The sequence below is a fragment of the Callospermophilus lateralis genome, chromosome 2 (assembly GCF_048772815.1).
Source record: "Callospermophilus lateralis isolate mCalLat2 chromosome 2, mCalLat2.hap1, whole genome shotgun sequence".
NCBI lineage: Eukaryota > Metazoa > Chordata > Mammalia > Rodentia > Sciuridae > Callospermophilus > Callospermophilus lateralis.
The window spans coordinates 145,930,212-145,944,700 of record NC_135306.1 but is presented as its reverse complement, the minus strand read 5'-3'; the positions used below and the strand labels follow the sequence as shown (position 1 = coordinate 145,944,700).

At 36.3% G+C, this 14,489-nt stretch overlaps 1 protein-coding gene across 2 annotated transcripts in view; it reads right to left on the bottom strand.

The window, feature by feature from the left end:
- Nucleotides 1–4,996: 4,996 nt before the first annotated feature.
- The window catches only part of Nars2 (asparaginyl-tRNA synthetase 2, mitochondrial), a 137,547-nt gene continuing 128,054 nt past the window's right edge, over nt 4,997–14,489 (bottom strand). For both annotated transcript variants that reach the window (XM_076846581.2, XM_076846582.2), the window contains 3 exons: nt 10,319–10,416; nt 8,035–8,061; nt 4,997–6,056 (listed from right to left, as the gene is read on the bottom strand). In XM_076846581.2, the coding sequence (XP_076702696.2) occupies nt 5,912–6,056; nt 8,035–8,061; nt 10,319–10,416 (270 nt within the window). In that variant the 3' untranslated portion in view covers nt 4,997–5,911. The remainder of the gene's footprint in view (nt 6,057–8,034; nt 8,062–10,318; nt 10,417–14,489) is intronic.

The window sequence follows — 14,489 nt, the reverse complement described above, 5'->3', positions numbered from 1 at the left end:
AAAAATGGGAGTTCATAACCCACTTGAATCTAATGTATGAAATATGATATGTCAAGAGCTATGTAATGTTTTGAACAACCAATAAAAAAAAAAAAGGAAAAAAAAGCAAAAAAAAAAAAGTTTCTTTCTTGGAGTATTATCTTGAAAACGAAAGGTCTATCACTGTGGTAACTATGTTAATAAGTCCCATTCAAGTCCTATGTATATTTGGGTGATCCTTTAGAGAAAGGTAATTAAAAACTGAGGCAAAAAAAAAAATAAGACATAGTGATTAAATTCACTGCTATCTTTATTCCTAGTGTTTCACATTACTAGAATGTATTTGGGCTCAATCAACATCGGTCTTCACATTCTTAAGTCCCTTTTCCCTACAAAGAATGAGGAAATTAGAGGCCAAAGTGTTATGTAATATGTCCAGTAAATGCTAGGACTTAAGATGCAAGATCTTTGTTTATGAGAAAGTTCAATTTTCATTTTCTCTGGAGGCTGAGGGAAGGTGAATTTTACTTGTAGTCTACTTCCTCTCAATATCAGGGATTTCCATTCTTTACAAAACCTAGTCTTTACTAAACCAAATGAATTTCAACCCCACTAAAATACAAAAGAGGCCGGGAGCTGTGGCTCACTCCTGTAATCCCAGTGGCTTGGGAGGCTGAAGCAAGAGGATCATCGAGTTCAAAGCCAGCCTTAGCAATTTAGTGAGGTCCTAAGCAACTCAATGACACCCTGTCTCAGAAAAATATAAAAAAGGGCTGGGGATATAATTCAGTGGTTGAGTGCTCCTGGGTTCAACCCCCAGTACCAAAAAATAAAATGAAATACAAAAGAGCAAGGTCCACAATACATTGTCCTATGAATTAAGCAAATATGTGAAAAACATTTATAAACTGAAAAGCAATGTCTAAGTGATAGTCACATTACTAATAACAATTACAAAACAGTAAAGGTGAAGCAAAAGCTATTGAAGAGTCATGAACTACGTTAATTCAATGAGTTGCTCTGTGAATGAGTTTAGGAACCACCTAAACTTCTGGCAGCTTCTTTCCAAAGATCATCTGGAGACTACCCACCATGCTAATAATGGCTGTAGATTCACTGGACTCCAAACCAAGCTGTGTTAAGAGCTAAATGGAGCCTTTGTTGGTTAGATGGGAAATATAGGGCTCCTGGCAATGCTAGAATGAGGTGGTTCTAGGAGGGGTGTTGACCATGATCTAAAAGGACTTGGAGTGGGTACTGGGAATTGAACCCAGAAGTACTTTACCACTGAGTTACATCCCCAGTCCTTTTTTTTTTTTTTTTTTTTTTAAGTTTGAGACACTTATCCAATGTGCCTCAGTTCCTAGGCATGACAGTTTGATTGAAGTTCTATTGAATCATTTTAGTAGAGAGTAATCAAGGTTGCATAGCACTATTTTCTTGAATGTCCTTCCTGTTTTAAAATTTGGACTGTAAAATGGGAAGAAATTACAATTGAATATTACTCTTACCTATTTTCCTTTTATTATACATACTTTAGATTTCAGACTGAATACAAATATTGATCAGAAGCCAAAATACCTCACACATTTCTTATCATTTCAATCCAAGCCAATCTTTCAACTCTGCATTTTTTTGGTCGTGTCTCACCAATTACTTAAATAAATATATGAATAAATAGCAATCTAATCCAAATATGCATCTTTCATTTATAATTATCTGAAGCAAGAGATTTAAAGATGGGTAGTTAATCCATCTCACCAAATGCATCTTCCATGCCTGTTCAGTCATGCTTGAATATTCAGATTCAATTTATAGAGAATACGAATACATAACATTGTTAGAGGGAGGCTTCTGGCAGATCCTGTCTGAGAGGGACAAAAGGTCAAACAGTTCTTTTGCCGTCCTGTGGCGAAGGCTCTGGATTTGGTCAGAGGGTAAGAGTTGTCTAGATCTGGAATGGATCATTCACACAAGTAGGTTCTTGTCAGACCAAAAAACATAACAACACAACTTCCCCCTAGGCAAGAGACCAGATGGAAAGTTACGACAAAATGTGAAATGGGGATGGGAATTAATGGCGGAGAAAACATTTCTAAGATTTGAAATGTAATCTTACCTGGATTGCTAGGGTTACCATGTTGGGATAATGCCTAGAAATCTTGGGAAAGCAGAATCCTATTGGAAACTGGTCACCCAAGTGAAAAACTAATTTACCTTCAAATAACTTTTTAATTCATGAAGCACTAATATAAATAGTCCTTTATTAAACCCATAGTTTATATGAAGACTTATACAGAGCTGTTTACATTTAGAACTTAGATATTCATAATTAGCTGATGAGTGGACACTTGAAATTTTTCCTATTATGTTGCCTGCAACATTTTCTTTTTTAAAAAATATTTATTTTTTTAGTTATCGGCAGACACAACACCTTTGTTGGTATGTGGTGCTGAGGATCGAACCCGGGCTGCACGCATGCCAGACGAGCGCGCTACCGCTTGAGCCACATCCCCAGCCGCCTGCAACATTTTCATTTTGATTATCTTTGTCTGACATCAGTTCTGCCCCGCCCCCCGAAATTATTGGTGAAATAGAAGTACTGAGGCTTGCTATTGGTGGCAAGTTTTGGCTTTAACTAGATAACTTTAAGTTGATCACTGTCAACTGTAAAGGCAAAGAATGAATGAATACACATGAAGTTTTTGGAAATACTGAAGGCTTCATTAGGGGCAAGCCACAATATATTGATGTCGTGAGAAGGATCTTTTCCCATCCCACATACATTGAACAAGTTTAAGTCTATTGTTCAATTTTCAGTGATTCAACTTATACATTTTCAGAGACTGTGCATGTACTACTATGTGGGATTGTATGTGGTCTAAAGGTTAGACTTTAAATCAATTATTTTTAGGGACTATGTACAGTACAGATTCATAGAACATTAAGAGATAGAAGGGTCCTTAGAGATTATATACTTCAAAATTATAGTGAAAATGAAAGAATTGGAGGTCATGAGGATTATCTCACTTGGCTAAGGCTTCACTAAACTAATGGTGGTGCAAAGACTAGAACCTAGGGGTTTGTCTAACTCAGCATTCTTCCCACCACTTTATTTTAGATGCTCAGAAGTTTACAGTTCTGTCCGGTTTCTCAAGTCATGGAAGGTGACTCCTAATGGCCTTAGAAACTATAGTGCCTCCAGCTGCCTAGTCCATGAATGCTGTGAACCTTCTCCATAAAATTAACAGTTATCAAGTAAGAATTAAACTCAAATCAATACTGGCTGATGTTGCAAATGTTTTAAAATGCATTTTATCCTCTAGGCTTAAAGCTAAATACTGTTTTTTTTCAGAGATGTCTTCTCTGGCACTTACCTATGCTTTTCCTGTTTTTTGTTTTTTTTTTAAATATAACTTTCTAGCATACATTTTGAAATAATACATTTATTTACTTATTATGCTTATTATGTATCTTCTCCAATACATTCTAAATTCAATGAAGACAGGTCATTTCTGTTTTGTTAATAACTGTTTATCTGGCACCTAGAACAATCTTGGCATATAAAATAAGCTCAAATATATTTTTTGAATAAACAAATTTCTCTCTATAATTATGGTTAAGGCAAGCCTTAGGGAAACCCTAATTATCCCTTTTATTCTTTCTTTAACTTGGTATGTGACCCCAGGGAATTAAAGTTCCAGGGAAGTTGATTTTGCTGAGACTTTTAGCTCAGCAAAATCTACCAATTAGATTCAGAAATGGAATGAATAATTTTGTAGGATGCTGAGTTCTGTCAAGAAGATGCAGAAACCACCAGGTGCCTAAGTACATATAGGTACCTGCATTAGGCGGGTCAATCTCGACAATCTCAAGTGTCTTCGCACTCTAAGCTTTTGAAATTTGTTTCTTTTCAACTGTTTGATTTTGAATTGGGTTAAGAAAAATTACATACACAAACTCATTAAGAAATAATCTAAGTTATCTAATGAGATTTAGAAAATTCATTATTCAGGCACGCATGCCCTTTTACAATTACTTGGTACATAAACATTCTACTGAACATACAGTTTGCTATCGGTCCATAAAAATGCAACTCAAAGAAGACTAAAAGACTAACACAAAAGTCTTAAAAATGTCTGCGCAGCTTTTTCTTTGGTGTGTATGTGTGTGTGTGTAGCCCAGGCTCTCCCACGTGCTAGGCAAGTGCTCTCTACTCCTGAGCTACACCCCCATTTCTCAAAATCAGTTTTAAACACACCACACACACACACACACACACACACACACACACACACACACTTTCATGTGATTACTGTATCAACTCTGTGAAGAAAATTATGCCTGAGCATATACAGAGTAAGTGGCTTATTCAAAGAACTAGAATTGTCAGGTTTCAAACTCCCAAATTAATGCTTGTCTCATATAGGCCAGGCCAGTTTTTTTGACTCCAAGAATTACCTATCCTTTAGGTTTAGCAAAATTTCTATTCCAATCCTGGATATAAGAGATCTTTCTTCCAAACTTCACTGGGAAAGGATCAAGAGGAATTTAAGAATAAATTTTGATAGGGTATTAACTATCAGAAAGTTATAAGCATCTAATCAGAATGGTGATAAAATATTTTAATACAATATCAAAATAATTTAATGCAATATCTCTTTAAAGATTAAGTTAATAAATAATTAATTAAAAACTAGGGATTGAAGTCAGGGGTACTTACCCACTGAGACATATCACTAGCCCTTTTTAAAAATTTTGAGACAGGGTCTCACTAAGTTGCTTAAGGCCTTACTAAATTGCTGAGGCTGTTTTGAATTTGTAATCCTCCTGCCCCACTCTCCCGAACAGCTGGGATTACAGGCATGGGCCACCAAGCCTGGCAAGATCAAATTTAGGTGTGATTTTTTTCTACCCAACCCAATAAAAGAAAATTTTAATTCAGAATAGCAAGTTTGTTAAATAAGTGAATCCCCCGAAATATAGGCATTTATCACAGATTAAACAGCAAGGGAGAAAAGATCCAACATTTTATTTTTAGCTGCTAGTTGTTTCTCAAAAGTCACACAGGGAAGTAATCTACTGATTAAAGTTAAAGTAAAATATGCTCTCATCTTAGAGTTTGAAAAGAACTTTGAGACCATCTAGTTCAATTTCTTCCCCCTTTTTTTTGGCGGTGGGGGGGTACTAGGGATTGAACTCAGGGGCATTCAACCACTGAGCCACATCCCCAGACCATTTTGTATTTTAGAGACAGGGTCTCACTTGAGTTGTTTAGTGCCTTGCCCTTGCTGAAACTGGCTTTGTGATCTGCCAGCCTCCTGAGGTGCTGGGATTACAGGCTTGTGCCACCACGTTTGGCTTCTTCCTTTCTTCTTTTATTTATTTTTAAGACAGGGTCTCACTGTATTGATCAGTCTGGCTTCAAGTGATCTTCCTGACTCAGCATCCAGGTGACTTGCTCTTTTCTTAACTGAGGTAATGGATTTGAAAGTTCACTTGCTGTAATTAACCCTTCTTGGGTGTGCTTGTGTTTCCAGGAAATGCTCTCAGCTTTCTAAGAAAATCATGATCATTTCTGTTTTTTTACGTTTGTACCTTATGGCAGAATAATTATATATTTATTTTTCCAGTACTGGGGATTAAATCTGAGGGTGCTCTACTACTGAGCTACATTTCCAAGCCCCCTCCCCATCTTTTAAAATTTTGAGACAGGGTCTCACAAAGTTGCCAAGACTGGATTCAAACTTGTGGTCCTCCTGTCTCTGTCTCCCAAGTAGCTGGGATTACAGGAGTGTGGCACTGTGCCAACCCAGAATAATTATATATTGAAATCCACATGTCTAAAGTTCAAACATGTATTCTCTGCTTGCATATTTGTTCAAGTATTGTGCTTCTGCCCTAGGGTACTTTTCCTTAACTAAATTTTCAGCTATAAAAGACATGAATGAGTAAATCTTGGAAAAGGGATAACATCTTTGATATTTTCAACTCCTAAGATGCACTGTAGGTAGCGTTCAAATCCCATCCCAAATCCTCCATGTGGCACAGATCCAAACCGACGAAGGTCCAAATACCTGTTTTTAAAAACAAAGAATTTTTACCTATAAACACTATATGAAATCAAATGTTATGATTACAATTTTGTTTCAAAAGTATTTTGCAACCATTTGTTATTGTCCACATCATTGTGGTAGACCAGACCAGTCTTTCCCCTCCACAGAGATAACAGAAACAGAGAAGTTAAAGTGATCTATCGATACAAGTTTACCCAGACAGGCAGCAGTAGTTCCTGTTGTGTAGTTGTGGATTTTGGTCACCTGTTTTATTTTTTCTTGTTAAATTACTTATGTACTTATATACAAAATAATTGCCTCATGAGGCTGCAGGAAATTTATAATAGATTTACTAGTTTTCTTAAAAATATATTTCTCTTCCATATCTTGTTATGTTGCTAATGACCTTTGTTCCTCCCTGTCATCCAAATCATATTGTTCAATACATGCAGGAGAATGAAGAGTTTTACCTGACATATAACAGAAAGATATGCCCTTGATTAGACTGTAAGCTATATCAGAGGCAGGCACTAGTCTTAATCAGCCTTTTATCTTCAGAGAATGTTCTAGAGTAAATGCTTACTACATGAAGATTGTTTAAAGGAACAAAAGTATATTCTTGAGGGCTTCAGTAAGAAGAAACTTCTAAGCTGGGTGCAGTGGTGTCTGCCTGTAATCCCTGTGACTTGTGAGGTTTAAGGCAGGAAGACTGCAAATTCAAGACTAGCCGTGGCAAATTAGTGAGGCCCTATGAAATTTAGCAAGACCCTGTCTCAAAATAAAAAATACAAAGAACTAGGGATGTGGCTCAATGGTTAAGTGTCTCTGGGTTCAATCCCCAGTAAGCCCCCCCCCCACACACACACATAAAAAAAGAAAGAAAAAGAAACTTCTGGTTCTTTGCTTCAGGCCCAGCGAAGACACCCCAAATCATTTTTCTGGTTGGCTAGACAGCCTCAGATAGCTGTATGTTAGCTGTTCTATTCCCACTTACAACCGCATGGCTAAAAAATGGCACAAACATGACTGAAATGCAGATTTCAATATATCAGTATGGAAAAAGTTATTTTATGAAGAGAAGAAAAGAAAGACTACAAATATTATTATGATTGGTGGGAAAACTGAGCTATATAATATGAATTAAACTAAGTTTATTGTTTCCTGAATGATCTGTAAATCAATTCCACAATAAAACTTAAGCAGCACAGCTGATAGCCATTTGTCTCCTTAAGAATAAAGACTATCATCTATTTTCCACTATCAATAATAATGGCTGGATGTATTGATATTTTAAGAAGTTAAGATTAAAACTTAAATCTCTAAAATAAAAGATGAATTGTAACTAGATGAGTTTAATCAGGGGAAAGAACAATATGCCAGAGGTTATTTAGCATAAACTCCAGATTGGTAAGAACTATAAGGAATAAAAGAAAGAAACACAGTCTGAGTAATTAAAATGTTTGATAGCTAATTCATTTTAAGTTTACAAGGCACAGAGACAGGGTATAATCTGATTTATGAAAAAAAAATGAGATGAAAAGCATACCAAACTTTGTCATGAATACCTTTAGGACCTGATGGCTCTTAGAAGTCTGGTAATAGTTTCAGATGTCTCTAAATTTCTCATATATTGATATCTAACCACTGACATGAATGTCTGCAAACTGCATTCAGCAGAGGGATTCAGTTTATTGCATTTTTCTTGCCTTTGCATTAATAGATGAAAAAAATTCAATTCTATGAAAAAAGTTTGCCAATGTATATATGTATATATGTCTGATTATTATTATATTGATTCTAGGGTAACCAGATATAGAAGAGATGCTACAAAATTTGAGGGATTAGTTACAGATTTTATTTGCACATGGCACATAAAATAGGAAATGACTATACTCTAAGGAGTTCCCTGTTCAGGGTCATGGGAATACAAATAAAAACTCTTCTATGTAATGCTCAGCTCAGTGGCTAGAGTAAGAATCATTAAGGGTCTCATTCTTACCATTGGTAGGCTTCTGTGAGTCCTGATCTATAAAAGGAAAATAACAGAATTGTTTTAGGCAATGGGAGTAAATATTCATAAATGTATTATTTGTCAAATATTTATTCTGAGTTGTGTATAAAGAGCTCTTTGTAAAGAAGTAAACAACAAAGCCTGTGCTCTCTATACAACAGAGTTAAGAAGCTGAAACTTTATAGTAAGTTAACCAATAGCCCAAGGTATTATTCAATAAGTGGTACAAACAACAGGTGCTACAGAATGAAAATAGAACCCCAAAGAAGGGATTCATCTGAAATGAGCTTCTTATTCCATGTCATAATTAGGCCAATTCTGGTGGCACATGCCTGTAATCCCAGAGATTGAGACAGGAGGATCTTAAGTTCGAGGCCAATATGGGCAACTTAGCAAGACCCTGTCTAGAATAAAAAATAAAAAGGGCTGGGAATGTGACTCAGTGGTAGAGTGCCCCTGTGTTCAATTCTGCTTACTGTAAACAAAACAAAATGACATGACACTATTATAACTTGTTAAGGTGTCCGGCAGACCTGAATGAACAAAGGACACATGGACAAAACCTTCATTCTCATTATTAAAGCAATAACAATAATTCTGAGGCTGCCTTCATAATATTGTTTGAATTTGTTTCTTGTTTAACTTGAGAAAAATGGATAACATTTTAAGTTCTTTGTGCTCATTAAAGTTGATCTTAGATCATTAAAAAGGTGTTTGGGACCACAGGTTATCTGAGTCATGAGAATGCTGAGAAATTTAATATATAAAAGTATAGAAAATAAGAACAGCAGCCACAGACAGATCCCTGATATAGGGAAACATATCTCTACTTCATTAGGAAAGGTAAATTTGGACAGTATCAAATATTAGGTAAACATTTAATGTTATGAGGAAAGGTTTCCCGAAGGAAGGAAGCAAGCAAAAAAAAAAAAAAAAACAGGCCAATTAATCTTTCAACAGATGAGGTTTCTTGCCACGTGAGTTTTATTGTGCTTTAAAAAAATAACTCATGGGATTGGGGTTGTGGCTCAGCGGCAGAGCACTTGCCCCGCACGGGAAAGACCCTGGGTTCAATCCTCAGCACCTCATAAAAATAAATAAATAAAATAAAGGTATTGTGTCCAACTACAACTAAAAAATAAATATTAAAAAAAACCTCAGTGAACATTCAAATACTTTCCATCTAAAAATATGACCTTCACTTCAATTCTACAACTTTCCCAGGACTTTCTAATGCTTTAGTAGGAGTAAGGAGGGCACAGGTAATAAAGGGTCTTCTCAGAACCTATTTACCCGACTTCTGTTGGAACCTAATATAGCAGAGCAGTTCAGAAGACAGGAATCAGAGAACTGCACTACCCAAGAGATTTACAGGTTGGGATCTTGGAAAAGCATCAACTTTTAAAGCGTTTCTCCATTCGGAAAAGAGGTCGTAGAAGTCGTACAAATGGCTAATTCAATAGGATATTTTCAAACAATTCAGGCTTTCCCAGGTTGTGAAGAAACCTAGTAGTATCTGGAAAGAAGGATTTAGCATACAGACATGGGAAAGTCTTTTCTTTTTTTTTTCTTTTTTTTTTTTTTTTAAGGTTAGCAGAGCAAAGTAGAAATCATGGAAAACAGAGGTTTTTATAACTTTGATAAGTTTAGGAAGTCACTGTGGTTTGCTGGCAGACCATGCATATACAGGAGTAGTAGTTCAATTAGAAATATGATTCCCTTCTTCCCATCTCCAAAACATTTTCTATGTGTTTATGGAGCCCTTTCCCAGGTCTCCAATAGCAGTTTAAAATAAAGTTATTCAAATAGCTAAATCAAGATCCATATAGAGGAGACAACCTGAGGAGGGAAATCTGCTTATTCCAAGTGCTAGCTTTGCAGATATTTTTAGTAATTTTCTTTTTCCATCTTTATCCTTTTCCTGGTTTGATCTGTCTTTATGTTCCGTGAGAGTCTGCCATTCATAACTAAAAATACATAAAAAGGGAAAAGAAAAATGTAGGACAAGCTTTGAGGGGGAAACATCCCTCTTCCTTTCATTAATTTTTAAAAAGGTAACTTTCCACACCTATGTACAGGCAAACACTGCTGTGGGCTTGTTTGGTCTTTAAGACAGTGAAGCTCAGATAGGTTAGAAACACCTTGCTTAAGGCAATAGAATCTGAGATCCAGGTCTGTAGGTCCCATGTGTGTTTCTGGTACTTTCTGTGACTATCTTTGGGTAACTCAATCCCAGTTTCTGACATGTGCTTCTTTTAGGTCAGAATAATACCTGGCCAGCTGTTGCTTTAAGAAGTGATACCGTTCCTCCCTGAGGCTGCCTCCAAAGAGCTCTCCAACTCCAGGAACAAGAAGATCAACAGCAGCTACCTAAACAGGAAAAATAGTCATAATCAGCATTACATTTTCAGGTGGTTCCAGCAACAGTTACTCAAGCAAGTGGAATGTGTTTTTAGAGAACTTTATAACTGGCTATTTTACTGCTTACCAGTGTCTTATTTACATCTGTCCATGTTTCTGTCATAAATATAAAATGTTTAATATTATCTTTAGAATAATACTATAGAAGAGCCAGGCACGCATGACTGTAACCCTGTGGCTTGGGAGGCAAAGACAGGAGGACCGCTAGTTCAAAGCCAGGCTCAGCAAAAAGCGAGGTGCTAAGCAACTTCGTGAGACCCTGTCTCTAAATAAAATACAAAATAGGTCTGGGGATGTGACTCAGAGGTCAATGCCCCTGAGTTCAACCCCCAGTTCTCCCAAAATAAAATAAAATAAAATAGGGCTGGGATTTGGCTCAGGCTCAGTGGTTAAGTACCCCCGGTTTGAAACCCCTGTACCACAAAACAAAACAATGCTGCACAAGTTGCAGGTGGTCAATTTTTCTTCTCCCCTCCTGTCAAGAGTGTATTTTCTTCACAAATGTGCTGTTCACTATAAAAATTAAAAAGTTTTAAAAGTTATAAATTATTAAAAAAATCAGTTATTAGGCTGGGGATATAGCTCAATAGGTACAGTGCTTGCCTAGCATGCACAAGGCCCTAGGTTCAATCCCCAGCACCACCACCACCTTAAAAAAAAAAAAAAAAAGCTGTTCTATTGTATTAGGCTGGGGCTGAAGCTCAGTGGCAGAGCGCTTGCCCAATATGTGTGAGGAGGCACTGGGTTCAATCCTTAGCACCAAATAAAGGCATGCTGTCTATCTACAAGTATTTTAAAAAAAAAAAGCTTTGGGCTAGGGTTGTGCTCAGTGGTAGAGCACTCGCCTAGCGCATGTGAGACCCTGGGTTTGATCCTCAGCACCACATAAAAATAAATAAATAAAAACAAAGGTATTGTGTGCAACTAAAAGAAGTAAATATTTTAAAAAATCAGTTATCACTATGAAGAAGCAATTGCATTTTGGCTACTTCCTTTCAGGATTTTTTTCTTTATACATTTAAGAAGAGTAAGTTAGAGACCAAATTACATTTAAAAACCCACCATTCTAATTGCTTTGCCAATATTATAAAATGAATATTTTCTCTATGTCAAGAAAAATATATTTAATGTTACATAGCTATATAGTTTAATGGTTTAGAAATATCACAATTTACTTAAACTGCTATGAACGTGTGTGTACATATTTGTTTTCTCATAAATAGTGTGTCAATAAAGAATTTTCTTCTTTTTTTGGTGCTGGGGACTAAAATCAGGGCCAAGTACACACTCCACCACTGAGATATCTAGTCCCTACAATGAAGACATTTATTTTGTGGTACTGACGATTAAACCAAGGAGTATTTCACTCATGAATCCAGCCCTGTTTTTCTTACACTTTATTTTAAGACAGGATCTCATCAAGTTGCCCATAAATCTTGCAATCTTCCTGCCTCAGCCTCCCAAGTCACTGGGAATATAGGTATGTGCCACCATGCCTGGCTAAGAGATTTCTTTAATTTGTAGTATTTATGGGGCTGGGGATGTGGCTCAAGCGGTAGCACACTCGCCTGGAATGTGTGCGGCCCGGGTTCAATCCTCAGCACCACATACAAACAAAGATGTTGTGCCCACCGATAACTAAAAAATAAATATTAAAAAATTCTCTCTCTCTCTACCTCTCTCTACTTTTCTCTCTCTCAAAGAAGTACAAATTAAAATAATGATATACTATTTTGGAGTGTCTTGGCAAAGATAAAACAATATAAATTATATAGATAAGAGAATGGATGAATCAGTACCCTCATGCACTTGATATAACCTTTTCTGGTTAGCAACTTGGCAACAGATAATCAAAAGCCTTAAAAATGTAATATGCTTTGAGTCAGCAATAGCAATTCTAGGAACTGGTCTTAATAAAATAATCAGAGATGAATAAAAAGATCTCTGCACAGGGTGTTTATTACAGCATTACTTATAATAGTAAAAAATTAATGTGTACACCAACAGGAGACTATTAGATAAATTTTAGGCATGGTTATAAAAAAAGACTGATATGTACATAATATGATTTAATTGTGTTGCCCCTGTGATACAGTGGGATTGTAGTATTGTGGGATTTTGGGCTGGGATTTGGCTCAGCAGTAGAGTAATCACCTAGCATGTGCGAGGCCCTGGGTTCAATCCTCAGCACCACATAAAAATAAATAAGTAAAATAAAGGTATTGTGCCCAACTACAACTAAAAAATAAATATTAAAAAAAAAGTTCCTTTCTTTCTTCTTTTTTTGGTACTAGGGAATAAACCCAGGGGTACTTAACTACTGTGCCATATCTCCAGCCCTTTTAAATATTTTATTTAGACACAGGGTCTTACTAAGTTGCTTAGGGCCTCACTAAATTGCTGAGCTAGCTTTGAACTTGCAATCATTCTGCCTCAGCCTCCTGAGTAGATTACAGGTGTGCACCATTGTGCCCAGCTTCAAAACAAACTTTTTTTTTCTTTTTAAATTTTTTTTTTAGTTGTAGACAGACAAATACCTTTACTTTATTTATTTATCTTATCTGTGCTGAGGATTGAACCCTGTGCCTCACATGTGTGAGGCAAGTGCTCTTCCTCTGATCCACAACCCCAGCCCCTCAAAACTTTTGGTAAAGAAAAACGACAACTTGATATTTTAGTTTGTATTTCCTTAGTTACCAGAAACATTTAATGTTTTAGAATGTTAGTTTGGTATGTGTATTACTTTGTGACTTATCAATTCTTTGGGGGCTTTTGAGAGTCCAAGAATCTGAAGGTGTAACACTAAGGTTTAGTGCAACAAATGAGATTAGGAATCCATAAAATATTTCATTCTTTAAATGTCACAGATAATTTCTTTTTTTAAACTTTGTCACACTTTACCATTAGACCACACCCCATTTTGATTTCAGAACTGTTGACTGAGATACTTTACAGACATTTGAGATTAATAAAGAATCATTCTAGAATATGCTCCCAATGATGTATCTCTCATCCTCATTACTATCATTAAAGAGAAAACATCAGGTATGATTCTCATCGTGAGGCTGAATTATAGGGAGAGAGAACAAAGATTCACCAATGGTTCCTACTCTTACTAAATCTCTTGCCTCTCAATGAGGTGTTGAGGACTAAGAGTATAAAAAGGTCCTTGCTCTGCCGCAGCATTGTCTGTTGATATTGGGCAATAATTCCATTAACCTGGGTATCTACATGATCATCCAGGTTATTAAAAATTTGGGTTTGGTGACTGAGACATGATAAACATGTAATTAAATCCAACCAACACTGTGGACAGGTAGACAAGAGAGCATGACTAATGTGATACAATTCTCATGGGCTACACACTTAATATGATTAGTCTCTACTAGGACCCTCCAATTTTTAGAAAAAGGAGAAAGTCCAAAGGGTTTTTTTTTTTTTTTTTTTTTTTTTTTGGTACTAGGGATTGAACTCAGGGGCACTTGACCACTGAGCCACATCCGTAGTCAAATTTTGTATTTATTTAGAGACAGGGTTTCACTGAGTTGGTTAGCACCTCGATTTTGTTGAGGCTGGCTTTGAACTGGTGATCTTGCTGCGGCTGCTAGAATTATAGGCATGTACCACTGCACCAGGCCAAAGGGAGTTTTTATGAACACAGAAAGACTGGCATCTTTATTTCCTAATATTTTGCTTTGAGACATGGATAAATAAAAGGCCAATGGCTACATAGCTAAATAAGAGGCCAACGGCCACTGATGAAGTGACGAATGACAGTTGTTCTGCTTTCTCTGTGTAGTCCTTCAGCATCAAACAAGAGAACCCTCTCTTGCTTGGTCTTGCTGAGAATATAACTAAGACAAACAAAAACTCCTCTGGGATCTTAGTACTTCTGGCAGAAAATTAGGCTATTCTGGACCTTAGTTTTTTAAATGCTATTTTTAAAGAAGTTTAAAAGACATCTATTTTTCTTTGATTACAAACCTCTTTTAACATTTGGGTTTATGGGATAATTCACTGTG